Consider the following 18,488-nt stretch of genomic DNA (forward strand, 5'->3'; position numbering starts at 1 on the left):
CCCTGACCGCATCCATTTGATTTTCTAGATCCAGCAATGCAGTTTGTGTTGTGACCAGGGAGAAAACCTGATTGTCTCTCTCCTAATAGGTGGTTATTTTCGAGGTGGCTTGGAGTTTGGTATAGGCAATTTTGTCTGATTTTGAGGAGGAACAGGAGAGTGGTGATGGGACTATAATTAGTAGATATGGTGGGGTCTAGAGTGGGCTTTTTAAGTAGAGGGGTGACCCATGCTTCTTTGATGCTAGACGGGATGGAGTTTGCTTTCAAAGATGAATTAACACAATTGGTTATGATGGGTACTAGAGTAGGTGCACAGTCTTTGACTAGTTTGGCCAGGAAGCTATCTCCTTTACAATTTGAAGGTTTGAGTGATGCTATCATTTTAGATACTTGTTCTGTAGTTACTGCAGCAAAGTGGAATTCGGGTATATTGTTGGTGGGGATGGTAGCTATTAGTGGGAGCTATCTTAGAGGAGGTACCTAGTATTTTTCTTTGTGATTCAATTTTGTTTTGCAGTGTGCATTTTTGCGGCTAGTGCGTCTTGGATGGTAGAGCACCATGCTTTATTTTCTACCACTGTGCTAGGAGGATGATTCCTTGATGATGGCAAATAGTTCCCTTCTGTTTGAGGCATTGACAACGCGTGTATTAAACCCCTTCAGTGCCAAGGGGGCGATATCTCGTCCTTGGAATTGCATGTGCAGTGCCAAGGACGAGATAGCAAAGCAGGGATCGCTCAAAATTGTAATCCAACCCCCAGGCTATGTGAGGGGGAGGTCCCCCCTCACTGCCAGGGGGCTGGATTACCTTCAGTGTCACGTCGGCGTGCAACAAAGTAAAATCACTGCAGCAGCCATTTTCGACTGCTGCGGTGAAGAGAGAAGGTAAGAGCCCTTCTTTGTCCGCCTCGATCTCCGGCTGTATTTCAAGCCGGAGATCGAGGCAGGTATCGTTGGAAAGGGGAGATTCTCCCCTTTCCAACGATACCCATTGTGTTGCATTGCTGCTCACTGTTAAGCTCACCTGGCTCCCACAGGGGCGTCGATCTCAACTGGACAGCTGCGGCCTCCACCAATGTGACGCGTAGTGCCGAGATGACGGACTGGACTGGCCCACCTAGCTTCGTTTGCTTGGCCCGTAGGAATATTCTTCTGCAAATGGAGAAAGGGAATTAACCACCCATGTAGTTGAGCGTTAACCCTCCCCCACTCCCGCTGTTCTCCCCACTGATCACCTTTGATGTCCCCTCTTATAGTCTCACCTGATGGTTTGGAAAGATGAGCTCTCCATCCTGCATTGAGCGCAGGGGTGCGTTGATAACCAGTTGCTTCACTTGCTCGAAGGAATTGGTGAGTTCCAGAACAATATTGACTCTGAGATTCCCGGCAAGACGCGGTAAGTATGTAGTTCGTAAGAGTTCAAATGTCTGACTTTCACTCTTGTCCGATTCCTTGCAGGTTGCAGCTTGACCCTAGCGAAGAGTTCCTCGTGGCAACCGGTAATATTCAGGTAAGGACTTGTATTATCCAACACAGTTCCATAAAATAATATCAATATGTAACCTGTTGCTTTCTCCCTTATTCAGGCGCTGAGAGAAAATATGAAGTCTCGGGGGAATAATGCCTCCGGCGGTAAAATCAGGTAAGTCTATTGTGGTGAGGAGGTTTCCCCTTGTTTGTCCCTTTGTTTCACCTTGCTGTCCTTTTGTTTCCCTTTAGGGGCCGGGGTTCGGCGAGGATGCAGTGGAAGCTGCGCCGACCTGTGAAGAGGAATAGTACCCCCGGTGGTAAAATCAGGTAAGTCTATGGGGGGGTAACTAATATTTACTCTGTGTATTCCCTTGGCTCACCTTGCTGTTCTCGTCTTCCCCTTAGGTGCCGGAGTGCGGCGGGAGCATGCAGAAGGATGCGGTGGAATGTGAAGATGCTGCGAAGGCCGGTGAGTTTAGTGCGACGCTGCTGCAGGCGAGGCGACGCGCATAAAATAACTTCTTTCTTCCAGCTCGAAGGCGCGATGGATCGGGAATTCAGGTAAGGATCAAAGGTATTGCTCTTGTTCTAACCTTTTCTCCTTCTCTCCTCTTTTTCTAGGAGCTCCGGACTTGAGGCGGGCGTGGCAGAAGACTGGATGCAGACTTGCAGGCACGGTGAGCGTTACGCTGCTGGATGCAGAATAACGCGAAGCGCGTGCTGCTCTTCGGGCGTGGTTTAAATGGCCTCCAAAGTAGTCCCAGGTAAGTATTCCTCCCCAGCCCCACCCGAGTAAAAAAATAGTCCCTTAGGTAAAGTAGTCCCTTCCAAGCCTCCTTTGGCTTGAAGCTCTTGCAGCATAGTCTGCATCAGGTGAGTTTGCAGCATGGTCTGCATCAGGTAAGTTTTAATCTATGAGCCTGGCGCCATAGGCGCCAGGACTGAATCTCCATATGAGCCTGGCGCCATAGGCGCCAGGACTGCACCCAAATAGCCCCTAACAGGGGTTGTTGGGTTTGCTTAGTATAACTTGATGCCTGCTTCCAGGGTTGCTGGACTTGGTCTGGGTCCCTGGGGGGTAGGCATCATGACACTCACGGATCGGGCGCAGTGCGCGCGATACATGGGCAGCAATGTCACTGGATCAATAGAGATCCGTTTGTGACGCGGGGGAGGGGCTCGCTTACTAGGTAAGCGGCCCCCTTCCCCCGTGGCCCCAAAGCATGGGGCCACAGCGCTGGAGTCCCCTGGGGGGCAGATGATCACTGCCCCCAGGGGTGAAAATGAGAAAATGAAAGAAACATATATAAAAAAATCGAGGGTGGGAGTGAGGTATTGGGGCCCTGGGGCCCACTAGCCCACCACGGATATAGGAAAACGTGGTGTCCTTGGAAAGGGGAGATTCTCTTCTTGCCAACGACACCATGTATATGATGCATTGCTGTTCACGGATCAGAGCAAAGCGCTTGATTCGTGATCATCAACCAACTTCACCGCCAGGGATACGTTTGTGACGTGGGGGGGGTGAGGGGGGCTGCTTACAGTAAGCAGCCTTCTCCTCCCCTGGCACCCAAAGCATGGGGGCACATATGTGCACAACCGTGGCGGCAGTTGGCTGATCATCTGCCCCCAGGGAAGGGGGCAAAAAATAAATAAATAGAATGGGGGTGGGGGGCCTGGGATTTCTTTGCCCCAATTAAATGGTGGTGGCCCTCCCCCACCAAGTGGAAAGGTGGGCCACCCCTTGTAGCCCTCCCTGGGGGCATAATTATGCCCCCAGGCAGGAGTACATGAGGTGCCCCCCCATCCAATTGGGGGGTGGGGAGGAGGGCCACCAGCAATTAGTGTGCAGGCCCCCCAAAGGATGGGGCCTGCAGGTTAGGCCCTCCCGGGGACAGATGGCTGATCATCTGCCCCCAGGGAAGGGGGCAAAGCAAAAACAAAAAAATGAAAATAACAAAAGGGAATTTCGGGTGGGTTTGGGAGGCCACTAGCCACCAGTGATATATTTTATAGAAAAGGGGGGTGGCCCTCTCCCCCTCACCCCAAGGGGAAATGGGGGGAACCCCTTGTAGCACTCCCTGGGGGCAGATATCTGCTCCTAGGAAGGGGCATCTGACCCCAGGGAGGGCTGAATGAGATGCCCCCTGCATTTGGTGTGGGGGGGTAGAGGGCCACCCCCCATTACATTAGAAAATGACCTGCCGGTTTCAGGGTGCCCCTCAGCCCGCCCTAAAGTGTAGTGTACCTTTTCCATTTATTTCTTTGTTTACAAAACTTGCCTTGGTGCAGAAGGGCACATTGGTGTGTCAATCTGGCGCCAGGGTGCACAAACCTTACTGCCCCACCCACTAGGGGGCCTGTCCCACCATTCTTTGCCCCCCCGCACCCACACCCCCACCCCCACACACCACAAAAGAGGACACCCGTGGGAATCCACAGAGGTCTGACTTACGCAAATCGGCACAGAATGTATTACCCAGAACCCCCGGCAAAGACTCGCATGGGAACAGAACCCACACATGTGAGGTACCGTTTTCGTTGGGACACCTGTGGGAACGCGGGAAGGTAGGCCGTGTGTTTCGGTGGGTGAGCAGAGTGAAATGTGTGGAAATTGTGTATTTTTCACCACATTTCGGACTTTTCCGGGGCTTCTGGGTAATACATTCTGGGCCAATTTGCGCAAGTCAGCCCTCTGCAGATTCCCACGGGTGTCCTCTTTTCAGAAATGCATGGGGTTCCCTGTTTTCCTTGGTGGCTTGGACACCCGAGGCCCATATCTGTATGATGTGCCTGTCTGCAGAGAGTGTGAAATTCAGGTGTGAAAACAGACTTGGGGTTACTTGTGTTTTAGGCATCCCCTTTGGCGCCCAGGTAGGTGCACCCACACATGTGAGGTACCATTTTCATCGGGACACCTGTGGGAACACAGGAAGGTCTAACATTTGTTGTGTTTGTGTGGTTTTCATACTGTTTTGACCCATTTGCTGGTGCCCTTTGTCACACAACCCTTTCATTTCCCAAATGTGACCTACATTTAGTCGCTGCTTTAGACACGATACACTTTTGTAACCTGCACAAGTCACCTACCCTTGAAAAGGTCTGCCTGTGCTCTTTCAAAAAATGTTCCTCACCATATTGGTTTTCCCGATTTACACATGCTAAGTGCGTCTGTTCAGGCCATGAGCATAAAGCTCCTGTGTACCATGGCTCAGTGTGTGGCTTGTGGTATTGCTTGTTTTGTAAAACACTACAAAAAATGTGTGCTTTCCTATCTGCAAGAGTCAGGGGAATGTAGCGGAGCATTGCTTTTCTCAAAATTCTTAGAAGCCATTGCCGTACCAAGCCAACCATGTCCAACACATACCTTTTTTCGGTTATTTTCACGCTTTTCCCCCAATCTATGGCATTTTCCCCTACCTAGTTGTTGCCCGACCTATGCAAATCACCCCTTTCTAAACTTGGAATTTTGTCTACTTTTCAGAAATATATGCCTTTCTGTCCTCCAATTCGGCTTTCCTACCCTTTTCTTCCATTCCGTCCATGCATGTCCAATTGGCAAAAATGGCCAAAATTGCCTACCTCTCACAAAACGGTTGATAACCACATCAAAATAATGTTTTTTCGTTTCCACTCAACCTGTTCTTGAAAGCCAGGAAATTGGGGAATTCAGCACAGCAAACCATTTGTTCCTAGCTCTTACAAGGAAAAAACCACAGGTTTCTTTGTACGTCATTTTATTTGCATTTTTGAAAAAACACATTTTCACACTTTTTGGTTATTTTCTCTCACCCCCCTACAGCAACCTAGGATTCCTGGGTGTCGTTAAGATCGACTACATGTGGGGAAAAAAGGAGCCAAATTTGGCCTAGATATCTCATGTAACACAAAAGTTACAAGGCTTTGAATGGCCACATAAAGAAATCATCAAAAAAGGCCTTGGCACTGGGGGGAAATACCCATGGCAGTTAAAGGTTTAAGGGAATTGGCTTTCTGTGAATATACTTGAACCTTATAAGATTTGGATGTTGGTTGTAATTCTTTTTTAATTTCATCAGATGTTTTTTTTTCGAAATAGTTGTTCTAGCGCTCTTTGGTCTATCTGCCTTTTTGTTATTAACAATTACCTTCTCACCTGCCCGAATCCTGCACTAGGTCAGCTTCTGTAGTCGGCTAGGCAGTCTCAGAATAACTCTTCGTGAATTTACTTGCAGTACCATAAATGGACACTGCAGTCCTTTTAAGCCTATGTGTGTGCCAGGATTGCCCAAGCATGCGCTCTAACTCCTCATAACCCAACACTACTCTAATCATTCCAAAGCTGCCTTGCAGTTCCAATGCATATATGAATCCAAAACATACTTTGCGTCACATCACTTTAAAAGATAGTCCATATGTAGTGGACTATTAGTCATTTATCAGGTTTCACTGGGTCGACTGCATTCATGGTGTTGCTGGAGGTATCCACTGGAGGACTGTGTATTAGGCTTAGGTGCAGTGTTCACATCCTCGTTCCCAATTGTTGTAAGTCAGGAGGAGAAGTCGAATAAAGGGGTAGGATTTTATGCATGGCTTTTATTGAAACCATAAGAACAAGCCATAACTTTTCCTGCACTAAAAGGGTTTTCCCTACCTAACAGAACTCTAACTAGGGTGCTTGTCTGGGTGGTTTGTCCAAAGCAAGCACTCTGTCCAAAAACGTACCTACTTCTGACCCTACCACTAATCAAAAAGCATTTAGGTAGCAGAGTCCTGGGGACTGATCATCTTATAATATCTTAACAGTTCCGATTAGCCCATTCAGTTCCTTCAAGGGACGACTTTGTTTTTTCTCAAGTGTCCAATGGTTATTGCCTCCATGTCCCAAATGGTTCTTTCCTTAACCGTTGTTCATATATTCCCCCTCTCCTGGTTTCTTGGTCTCTTATCAAGTGTCCAACAAACTGAGGATAAGAGGGTCTGGGACCTTGAGAGCGAAGGAGATGAATGGAGAAGATGTATATGCTTGGCAATAGAGTAAACCAAGCTTGCACACTAATGTATGGTGAGTCTGGGACATGCACTCTTAGGAGAGCCCAAAGGCTAAGGTGAAAGTCTGGGACCCAGCAGGATAAATAGTTTTGTGGTAAATTATTGTGAAAGCTTAAAAGGGGCCAGAGAAAGGAAGACCAATCACTTGCTAACAGAATATTGTTTTGGACTCTTTTTGGAAATTCTTAAAGAAGCCAGACATGGGGAAATTGTTTGTGCTATTGTGTATTTTCAAGAAAACCACACAATAAGGAGACTCCCTCCTAATTAGTTAAGTGGAAGAAGACAGAGTCTAGGGGAAGAGCTGTTCCCTAGATATTCCAACATTGTTACCTTTGGAAAGAACATTTGCTCATTTTTTAAAACCCAGAGACATTTGGAACTTTTTGTTGTCACAGTACTTCTACACTATTTCCTCATTTGAGATAATATCCTTACACATTAGATTCAGTTTAAGAGTTTTAGGGTCAGTATTAAGGTTTTTGGACACAACTGTGACTATTTGTTTGACATCCTGACATTTTCACTAGTTTGTCTTTTTTTTTTTTTTTTTTTTTTTTTAGGCATGGAAACCCCTCTTGGCTTTAGGGACAGCAGCATTTTACCAAAACTCTTTTTATGTTGAATAAAAATGTATGATGCAGAACCTGTCACCTGTGTCCGAGTTTTACTTCTGAACCCATTACAGAGGTCACTTCTGTAGTACTCTTGGCTTTTCTTAGTTTTCCCCCACTCACTGTGACGAGGTAGATCACTTCAGTGGTTCTATGTGATTTTCTTATAGCTTTCACAATCCCTCTTGTGAGGGAGATTATTGCTATAGAACTGTGGACTTCTTATGTCTTTTGTAATTACTGTAAAGTGGAAAACTACTCCTGTACTATTCTTGCTTTTTTCTTTTCTTATGGCCGTCACAATTTCTGTAATAAGGGAGATCCCTCCTGTACACCTTGCATTTTACTCCTCTTATGGCTTTCACAATTACTATGATGAGGGAAATTCCTCCTGTACCACTCTTGCGCTTTCGTAGTATTTTCACCGTGACTGACGAGCAAGATGGTTTCCATACCACTCTTGCTTTTTTACTTCTCTTACAGACTTTACAATTACTGTAATGTGGGAGATCACTCACGTAACATTCTGGGATTTTCTTATGATCGTCACAATTACTGTGACAAGGGAGATTACTCCCGTAGCAATCTTTACTTCTCCCCACACCCCTACTGGGTCTCCTGCTGCTCCTGTTACCTTGACTTTGGTGGGTGCTCATCACCCATTCTTCTTGGGGTTGCAGGTTGGCTCATTCTCTATACACGCTCCCAGCGTTTCTCTCTCTGCTTTCTTGGGTGCATCTGCGCCTCCACAGAGCCTTTTAGCTTGTAGGTTTTAGGACCACACAGTCCACCTCCCAGAGGTCATGCCACCGCCTCGCTACTTTTAGCTTCCTAGTGGGACTGTTCTCCGTCGACTGACAAGAGTACTCCTCCTACAATACTGCGTCGTCCCCTCTGCCGAGGACCAGCTTCTTTCCACAAACTTCTTGTTCCCAGGCTGTGCAGACTTGACGCCGGCTTCTCCTTTCAGAAAGTCCTTCCTCCTGTTGCTGCATCCTCCCCAGTGGAGGATCAGAGTCCTCCCTTTGTTTTCTAGAGGTATTCTTTTTGCCTCCTTGGGACCAACTCTTCCCAGTACTAGCTATCTTCACTGAAGGAGTAGTTGCTATTGCTCCTTCACTCTACTTCTCAGTATCATTGGTTTCCAACATATTGCTATTCTTAAGGTCTCCTTTACTCTTCCTCTTCTTTGTGGTTTCAAGTCTTGGTTGATTAAAAGAAGAGATCTTACAAACAGTAGTATCTTCAGGTTGGACTTCTTGGGTCAATGATGGTCTCAGGGTCTCATGGGAAAGAGGATTAGGGAGTTCCTTCCTGTAATGGGAGTCCTTATCCCCAAGAGGGGAGTCTTTCCCTGCAAGGTCCCGTTTACCGCCACCCCTAGGCGAAATGTTGCATAGCGGGTTCATTTCCCTAGCCTCACAGGGAAGGGCTCCCCTCTGGGGAGAAGTGGCTAGATCCCATGAATCGTCACACCATCCAGCATAACAGCGCACCTTTCTCACCCTCAACCTCACTATCACGGCGGCCTATGTGACGAGTCGAGGGAATTCATTCCTTCTCCCCAAGCACCCCCACCCTGTGAGGCTAGGGAAGGGAACCCACTCTGCAACACCCTCCCTAGGTGTTGAGACAAGTGGGACCTCACTGAGAGACTGCCCCCCACCACAACCCCTCCCATTTATCTAATGCACCAGATTGTTAAAAGTTCCATGATTCAATAAGGGTAATGAGTCCATATCGTTGTCAATGAGAAACAGATGAAATCCCTTTCAATTTAGTACCTACAGTCTACATTCCAGTGATTTGGATCCTGTGGTGGGTCCTATGTGCTGAGTTTTGGTTAGTTGTAAGTGCAAGCAATGGCAGCTGTGCTACTCTGAAGATAGGGAAAGGGCCCTCTTCAGTGTAAATGGTTGTCCAGTGGGAAAAGGGACCGGTATGGTAGACCTTGATTTTTCTGTACTTTCTGGTGAGTGAGGTGGTTATCTATTTTCGCCTGTTCCAGTGCAAGATTGTTCCAGCCCATGATGCTGGCTGCCCCAAATCTGACCCCTCTCCTACGTTTGGTTATGTGTTTGGGTATAGAGTTTGCTGATCGTAGGCTTCTCATTGGGGCATGCTAGTTTAATGCTCCACGTACCTGGGTCCACGGTGGAAAAATTCAATTTTCAAACTACTAGCCAGCCATCAAATATTAATTTGCTACCTCAATTTAATATGATATGGCATTTATAACGCGCCTGTACACAACTGTCTAGGTGTTACAAGACAAGGAGGGGGAAACAAGGGAGGACAAAATAACGATCTAACTAGGCCTTGTGCGTTCTGAATGACACAAGTGCATGGAAGAGGACAGGGGAGAAGTGCCAGGGTGAGGGGAAGGGGAGAAGTACAGTTAACTCGCAACCACATGATATAGACCTACCTTATGTAATTTCTTACTCGCCAAGCGTGTCATCTCACTAACCACTGGCTAGTGGCAAATGCAAGTTGTGCACCCTGCCTGGGCCCATATGCCCCAATAGCTTGGTGGACTTCAACTCAGTTGTTTTTTCTTAGGGTAGCCAATGCATGCTTTTCATCCCTGATGAAGTGTGTATCCCCTAATCCCCCCACACAATTTTAAGTGCAGGATCACTCCTGCTTCTCGGTTCTAGAACAATTGAAATGACAGAGGGTGGATTTGGGCACACCCAGGTAATAGGCCATTGCTGTAGACAATCTGATCAGAAATAGTGTCTGGACTGCCTTCACTTGGTGCCAAAACCTTATTGAAAAACAGATGATTTTCTGTAGTTTGTGAAGGTGGTAGTGTACTCCCTCCACTGTTGTCTAAAACGGGAGATCTATGTTGAGGATCACTCACAAATACCTAGCCGTGGTCGTCTTATAGGAGTTTCCCCTGAATAGGACGATTGAATGTTGCAGGGTTCGTTATTGCCTAGAAGAGCATGGTTAACCTTACACCAGGAGCTGCTATTCACTCCCCAGGCCAATTGATGCTATACAAAACATACCAATGTGCCACTAGTTCTTTTGGAATGTGTAACCAGGAACATTAGGACGCATCCATAAGACCTTTACCTTATTATGGGTAATGTAGAAAAGACAAAAGGTTGTAGTCTAGATCTTGGGAGGCAATTAGATTTCCAGCACACCATGCACTCGCTCCTTGTTTACCTGCTTTTGAGGGTAATGATGGATATCTTTGACCTGCTTTTAGCTCTTCCTCAAGAAGATTGTAATTTCAACCTCTGTGTAATTGGTATATTTTTGCCAGACCACTTGGTAGGACCTCTGTTTTGCTTCCAGTTCAGCACAGGAAGCTGAAAGACAACCAGTCTTATATCTAAGACAGTTATCTGGTATGGTTGGTGCTGGTGAGGCTTTCACTCCCAAGGTGGATCAGGGACTACAAATGTGACGTGTGTCTGTGTTTGTTTTGTTTTTTGTTTCCTTTTTTTTTTCTTTACATGGTCCACATTTCCCAGACCCCTTTCACTCGCATCACCTTCGAAACCTCTAATTTGCTCCACAGCCTCTGAATGCACTAACGTGCAGCCATCAGCAATTTCAAATCAGCCTAAGGCCAAGAGTCAGAATGTCTTGACCTCCTGCCAGAATAAAACTCAGCAGAAAAAAGTAGGTTGTCAGGAATGGGGTATCCCCAAATATCTGGTATCGAGGTACATGCCTCCATCTTTACTGGACATTCCCACCAAATGTGGAAGGAGCATCTTCCAACCAGATCTGACCTAGAGGGGTACTACCTATGGAACAGAGTGGGAGGGTAATTCCATCAATACGGGAGTTTAAACTGGCTATCGGAAACTTGACAAAGAATTAGAATTCCCGGATATTCCTCCAAATATTCTCCCAATTGTTCAATTCAATTTCCAACCCCAAGTCCCTTTGTCACGATAACACATTTCTCATGAGAAGAGGTCTTTCTAGAGAGAAGTATTTTTTTTTTTTAAACTTCAAATGAGTGCCTGAGCTCACTACAAACCACCTTGTAAGGCGTTTTTGATCTCTGCTGCCTAGAGCCTCCCATTTCTGTTATGCCTATGGTGAGCTCCAATGCTGCCCCTGCACACGTTTGAATCTTTCTTGGTTGGTAACCCTAAAATATGCCCCACTCTCGATGAACCCCTTAATTACCCTGTTACAAAAAGTTCTTCTAGTTGCAACAACTTGTCTTTTCCTAGTTTTGGCAACAATTTAGCTGTATAGGACAGGTAAAAATTTGGGATTTCCCACTTTTGCAGACACCCCAACACTCTCGAGGTTGTTTTAGTTACTGGGTTAATTGATATGCTTCAGGTCAATTTTGCTTACAGACAAGTGTGTTTCTAAATATGGTCTTCTGCTACAGCTTGCTCCATAAACAGCCCAGGTTTCTGAGAGTATTGTTTCATCCAATCAGCCAGTATTCGATTCTAAGAGGTTTGTTGTAGGATTCTTTTAAGTCTGAGCATGCACAAACGCCCCTTCTCTGGGTTTTAGCAACGTGTTCCTATTGACCTGTATTCTTAGCCTGCCAAATAAAGTGGATAATTATTTGTGAAGGTTTTCTTGATCTGTGTTTGGGAACGGTACAAGGAGAGCCTGGAACAGGTAGAGCAATTTGGGGGAAAAAGTTAATTTTAAGAATAGCTACGCTCCCCATCGATGATGTTGCTGTTGCCTCCATCTTTGCAAGTCCTGTTCATAGACTTATTGGAAGTTAATTGTGTACAGGCGGGTAAAGTCGTTAGTGAGAAAAACAAGCACATATTTTAATGTTCTCTTCTCCCTTTGAAATGGAAGGAGTGACCCAATAAGTCTTCTTTCAGATTTGGGCAGAGTTAGATTCAACAGATTGGATTTTGCCACGTTGACCTTCAATCCTAAAACTGGAGCATGCACTACTGCAAGTGAAGTCTTGGGGGCTGAGCTAGACAACAGTATGTTGTCTGTAAACATGACGAGCTTGTGCTCTTCTGGACCCCACCGCACCCTAGGTACATTCAGTGTCCAATAACTGCTCCATGATCTTAGCAAAGAAAAGTGGGATGAGCCGGGTAACCCTGTTTAGTACCTCTATGTAGGTGAAACAGTTCCTAAAAGGGACTGTTCACCTCCTCCTCCCACCCCTCTCATCCCAGGTGACTTGCAATTTGCCATAATCACGGATATCGCCCCCAGCCAGTACTTTTGCAGGACGTTACCCAGAAAGCCTCAATCTACCTGATGGAACACTTTCCCTGCATCAAATGCAAGAAGCACTGCTCTGTTTAAATCGTTTTACCTTGTCTGTTGTGTGAAGCACGTGTCTTTTATTGTCTCTGGCACTCCTGTTCTGAACAAAGTCGGGAGGAATTAGGGCAGGGAGGAGAGGTTCAATCTTGTTGTCCATAACCCTTGTGTACATTCTGACATCCAGGTTTAATAGGTTTTTGGGCCTATAAAATGAACACAATCGGGGCCTTATCCAATTTGAGTATAGACACTACATGTGACTCCAGTGCAGAGGCCGTTGTATGACCTGTGCTCCAAGATGTTACATAAGGTCGTCAAGTGTGGTGTGAGAAGAAAGCTAACCTTTTAGAAAATGTTGCATTAAACTCATCTGGCCCAGTGCCCTCTTCCAACTTCAGTGAGAGAATATCTTTTGTTACCTCTTTGTGGGTTTGTTATAAACGCGCCTTGAAACACTTGTGTATAGGTGCCTTATAAATGCCATATCATCATATCATAAGCTGCCCCTTTGGTTCAGAGTAAGTAAAGGCAGATTGGCCTCATCGAGATCTCCATCATGACATGAAGGGTTGGAATGATCAACCTAGTAAAGTGATGCATATGGATCTTTAAGGGTGGCCAACTTCTCCAATTCCATTCCAATGAAATAGCTTTTGCCAGTCTGTAAGAGTTGAAAAAACGTTTGACCATGTTTCATTTGGAGCTGTTTCAAAAAGAGTGCCTCGCTCTTAGCACCCTTTTTCAAAAACATTGTTTAGATTTGACCAGTATGTTCTCCACTTAACTTTTAGAATGGTTAAGTGGTGCCCTGGTCACCATTAACTTCCTCTCTATACCTTCAGCTGCACCACATTGTGCTGCACCTCTAAATTTGATGGAACTGTGCCTCTCTACCAACCTTCCTCCCTCCTAAATTTAAGTTGGACTGCTCTGTTATGCTTACAATTGGAGAGCCTGGTCTTTTCATTTGGGAGACTCACTGTTCCACCATTAGTTTAGATGATTACACTACTCTCGCGAGAGGGTTGTACAAAATTCTCCTTAACCGATGTGGCCAGAGGTAACTTTCCTTGTGAGGTAGTGGTTTGTCCAGAATTGTTTGGTTATGGGTATGTTGGAGATGACTAAATCCAGAAGAAAAAAAATGCCAAGCATATGCCCTTTTTTGTGGGTTGGGCTGTTGACTAGTTTGTTAAAACACAAATGTAGCATGTAGCTAATCTTGAGAAAGGTACTTTGAAGGAATACGATGGATACTGGATCAGGGATATAGAACTTCTGAAGCATTTGGAGAAAGAAATATTGAATAGATATAGTGCATACTTGAACTGTGAGCCAAAACCTATAAATCATCTTTTAAAAAACGACAATGCATGCTGTAACTGAGTTCTGTGTAAGTATTTATTTTATCGAGTTAGTCACAGATGGTCTGTTTGTAGCTCCTCATTTATCACGTGGATATAGTGGATCTCGCCTAGATATTCACTGTGATGTTTTCCCTCGTTGACTTCTATCCCTTGCAAATATTTTAGTTTATCCTGATCACTGCCCAGCCACTTAATTTGCCAATGCGGGTTTTCATATTATTTTCCAAATGTTTGTCTCCAACATGTACTTTCTCATAGCTGCTTGGATTTGAGACTTACGACTGTATTGGCATATTAACCATTAGTTTGTACCTTTTAACTTGTCGGTGCAAGTGTGTTTTCTTGTGATTAACTTTTCTTTTGGTTCTTTCTTTTCTGACAGCGAGGCTCTTTGGTGTATTCTAGCTTTTTAAAATAAATATTATATTTTAACTAATTCTTTTCTTCCTCCATTAATTAATATATTGTAAAATGTGTAATTTTGTACATTTTAAAAGCAAGTTGGGATAGCCTTTTAATGGACCAACTCAGGTCCAATTGTATTGAAGCCCTTGGAGAATAGCTGCATTCTTTATATGGCTACGACAGCAATAAGGAAAAGACATTGCTTTCCTGTTTGACATTATTGATTGTAGATTTGTTTTTTTTTAACTCCAGCACCAAAGATGATGTTGACCTGGATGCTCTGGCTGCTGAGATAGAGGGAGCAGGTGCTGCTAAGGACCAGGACTCCCAGAAATCAAAAGCCAAAAAAAAGAAAGAGCGGAAGAAGCAAGAATTTGAGTAAACCTAGTTTTGTCTTTTTTTCTGAAAATCTTTTATTTGATCATTTGTGCTGAGAAATGCATAATACATTTTACTCTTTTTCATTCCAGCGAGGAGGATATCTTAAAAGAACTCGAAGAGCTGAGCCTCGTTACACAAGGTGTAAAATCTGAAAAGGAACCTGCTGTACAGGTAATAAGGGCGAGATCTCGTCTTATCTGTTTGCTAGAGAGTTGACAGTCTATTGAAGATAACTGTTGTGAACTAATTTAAAAATTGTTTTAATTCTCAGCTGTACTAGATATTGTTTTCAGCATATTTGCTAGATATTTAGAGCTTGAGATACAGCTGGAATACCGTTGTTACTTTTATTCAGTTTGCCACCTGTTGGCAAATCAAAGAATACTGTCAGTAGACCATATGTGTATTAGTGTTTTATGGTACAACAAGTTCCTTGTGCTTTCATAGTTGGTGTCATTGATTGCAGTCTGGTACGACTTGCTGATACAACGCAGCATGTTCTCTTAACCGCTAAAATGACAAATCAAAACATTTAGTACTGCCACAAAAGGTAGAAACCGAACCAAGAGAGATCTGTGGAGGGTACAAACGGAAAACTGGAAGAGACTTGAAAAAGAGGAGCATAATACAAGCACAGATATTTTAAATGGATCCACAAGACCTCAAAATGAAGAGTTGTTGGACATGGTCCGGGTAGTCCCTTGATCTGTTGCAACAAGATGTCTCTTGCTTTGCCTCTGGCCCCAGAATCACACTGCAGTATTTTTGAAGGTGAAACCAGCATACCGAGAGGTGGGGCAAGAGGAAGCTGTAGAAATAGCAGATATGTCTTACACAAGTTTTGTCAGTTTGCCACTGACTCCCCATGTCATGCAGAATGTCTGCTGTCCAGCTTACTTCATCAGAAAACCCTTCAACTCCCCTCTTCCTCACTTCTGTTTAGTATTGAGACATACAGGACAAACCGGTTTCAGGATCCCTGATGCAGGTTTAGTTCCATTGCTGTTCATTGACATTCTGCTTTTGTGCCCAATCTAGTTTGGCTCGGCAACAATCTCGGCAACTTCTTTCATTGACAGTTGCAGCTGATAATCTTCACAAAGTTCATAAATTGAAGGTAATTGGGGGGCCTATACTACTGACTAGAGACATGCTGATCACCCTTCCCCTGTTGGACTTGTTCTCATGGTACTGCCCAGTGCTACTTGCTTCTTTCTCTGGCTATTCTATTTGTGTCTGTATGTCGCATCCATATCCCTCCACCCTTTGCGTCCTCTACTCCCCTGCCCCCTGCCTCTGTTGATCCCACCCCTTTACATAGGCTAAGATGCTCATAGGCCATGTTTGCTCACTCCTTTGTGTCAGGGTGTTTTTAAATGAGGTTCTTGACCCCTTCGTACAGGGGTGTTGGGGTACTTTTTCTCCCATTTCTTGCATCAATTGATCTGAAGTTAAGTAACAAATGTGTAACTGGTTTGCAACAGTGTCCTGATGCCCAAGGGCCTAGGCACTTTACAAATGGAAAGAATAAATAAATGAGAACTGCTATCTCCCTACAGATGGATGGAGTTAAACTAGCTGCTGAGATCTAAAAAAAGCTTTTCCATTGCTTTTGTAAAACCATCTGCCCAGCTCTTTATGGAGTCTACAGGTCTGAGGAAAGGCAAAATTGCAGCTTTCTCAGAATCCCCACCTTCTCCCCCCCCCTCCCCTCACACCCAATTTGATTGGGAGGCTAGGTTCCTCAACAGTAGAAGATAGACCAACATTCTTCATCCCCACAGTTTAGTGGAACAAATGCTAATACCAACTTCACCCTTTGACCTATGTAAAAAATGACTTGGTGATTTCCTACGTCTTGTCCCTCCTGTTGAATGTGGGGGTTTCAGGAATCTCAAAACCAAAGAGATGATGGCAGGAAGCTTTAGAATTCATCTTAAACCCCTGGCAATTGCTCGGGTCACTCTCCAGACCATTGTTCTTCTCAAAAGACCATATGTTAATCGGGCTTGGTCCCACTCCAAAAGGAGCCGTCCAGCCCAAACTGCTTGGTTTTATCCCTCCTACACTAGATTGCATCCTCAGACATATTTCGGTCTAGTTGGGTCTCATCAGTGAGGAGTAGCTTAGGTCTCTAGGTCCAGCAGCCACGGGACCCACGTCTGGGCATACCCGTCCCACTCTGGGTGACTATAGCAAAACAAGAGGTGATACCTTAGTTATCCAACTATGTGTTATTAGTAGCTGTATCAGATACTGCAGGAGCAGCCGATTTCCTTCAACAGTTCTCTGCTCTTACTAAAGCAATAGAACCCGAGGAGAGGGACATTACCAGTCGGGGTAATGCCCCAGTGGCGATAGTTAGAAACCTGAGCGGAGCAAGTGCTTTAACGTAGACCTACGGGCATTACCCGACAGGTAATGCCCCCCTCCACGGGTTCTATTGCTGTTAGTACACCGGCACTACATTCAATCATTCTGTCGTTACATCACTGATGATGCATCAATTGTTTTCAAACTCTTCACTGTCATGGCATTCTCTCTGCTGCTCTTGTTAGATAGGGTGTGTGCGGTCAGATGAGAGAAACCTAACCAGCCATCTCATTGGCTCTTGCTCGATTCTGATAACACCACTACAGTCTAGTCTACCTTTCCCAAAAAGTACATTTCACTGCACAGTAAAGGCCAGTAACATCAGACGACTAGAAGTAACATATTCTATTACCTAATTAAATAGTACTCTTAAATATCAATGGCAAGACTTTCCTGCTTGAATTTAAACTTATGCCGGGTGTACATGGCCTCATGGGATGAACTCACTTAATTGGCAAAACTAAACCATTTTTTTCTGCCACTTAAAGGCATGGTCCAGTAAAAAATGTTATTGTCCCTACGGGTCGGCCATGTTTTTTTAAGCCTAAGTGGCTCGATTTTAGAAAACTTTCCTATGGACCTTACCCGAGTTTTCGTTCATTAAAAACACGCGAAAACGGGCACCAGGGAGCCGCCATTTTGTGATAATCCTATCACTTGCCGCATTGCCCTGGCTGACCTGCTTCTGCGGCACTAAATCAAATCCCCCGCCCCTGAGCTTGTCATCAGCAGACTCGTACCGCCCATTTCCCAACGCCAAAGCACGTCTCGTGTCAACAATCGCTGCGCCTCAGCTAATGACGTGTCGCCATGGAAATGGCAGGACGCCTCTTTCCTCAATAAGTATAAACAGACCGTTTCCCAACACACAGCAGCAGATTTTTGATTCCATTCCTCTCTCTGTGTTACTTTGAGTATTCTGTGACTCGTTTCTGTGCTCTGGTCAGCTACCTTTGCCGCTTGTAGCCCGTGTGAACACCTGTACCATCTCTGTAAATTATTTTAATTTGTTTACCACATAATTGCTACAATAATGCCCTACATGTACGAGCCCGAGTATACCGAGGAGGAACTACTGGAAAGGGAAGCACGCGAAAACGATGGGGATTCGGACGGCAGTTGGGAGGACGATTCAACAGATGAAGAGCCTGGGCCTAGTTGCATGGACGGTGTCTCCACCTGGTGCACATGTTATCGGTGCAAGCTAATGCCAACCGAGGACGAGAACTGCTGCTGCCGAGAAAACTCGGGATGCCTGGCCTACATTTCGGAAGCCGAGCCACGACCGCAATGCATCACCGAGCTGCCAGACTTCAGGGTAGCCTGTCTCACACGGGCCGTGCTGAGAATAATGATGGTGCTTATGCACGAACTTTGCGCAACTGTTCGTCCTCGTAATCCGAGTAACGAGTAAGTATACTCTGCATGTCTTGCCACTCCTATTTCATGTTCTTCTACTATATCCAAAATTATATATTCATATCATAGTAACGCATGAAAGTCGTTCAATAGCGTGCATTGTCTAGATAGCATTTGTCCGTGCAGAATGCCATTAGTTACAAGAATTGTCATTGACAACAAACGTTTATTAAACTTATCTT

The 18,488-nt window shown here is 45.1% G+C and overlaps 1 protein-coding gene across 1 annotated transcript in view; it reads left to right on the forward strand.

Moving 5' to 3' along the window:
- The window catches only part of EIF5B (eukaryotic translation initiation factor 5B), a 1,211,079-nt gene that overhangs the window by 144,257 nt on the left and 1,048,334 nt on the right, over positions 1 to 18,488 (forward strand). Inside the window, exons 2-3 of the mRNA XM_069636688.1 lie at positions 14,386 to 14,511; positions 14,604 to 14,685. Of these exons, the coding sequence (XP_069492789.1) occupies positions 14,386 to 14,511; positions 14,604 to 14,685 (208 nt within the window). The remainder of the gene's footprint in view (positions 1 to 14,385; positions 14,512 to 14,603; positions 14,686 to 18,488) is intronic.

This window comes from Ambystoma mexicanum, chromosome 7p (genome assembly GCF_040938575.1).
Source record: "Ambystoma mexicanum isolate Mex_15411 chromosome 7p, UKY_AmexF1_1, whole genome shotgun sequence".
In the NCBI taxonomy this organism is placed as follows: Eukaryota; Metazoa; Chordata; class Amphibia; order Caudata; family Ambystomatidae; genus Ambystoma; species Ambystoma mexicanum.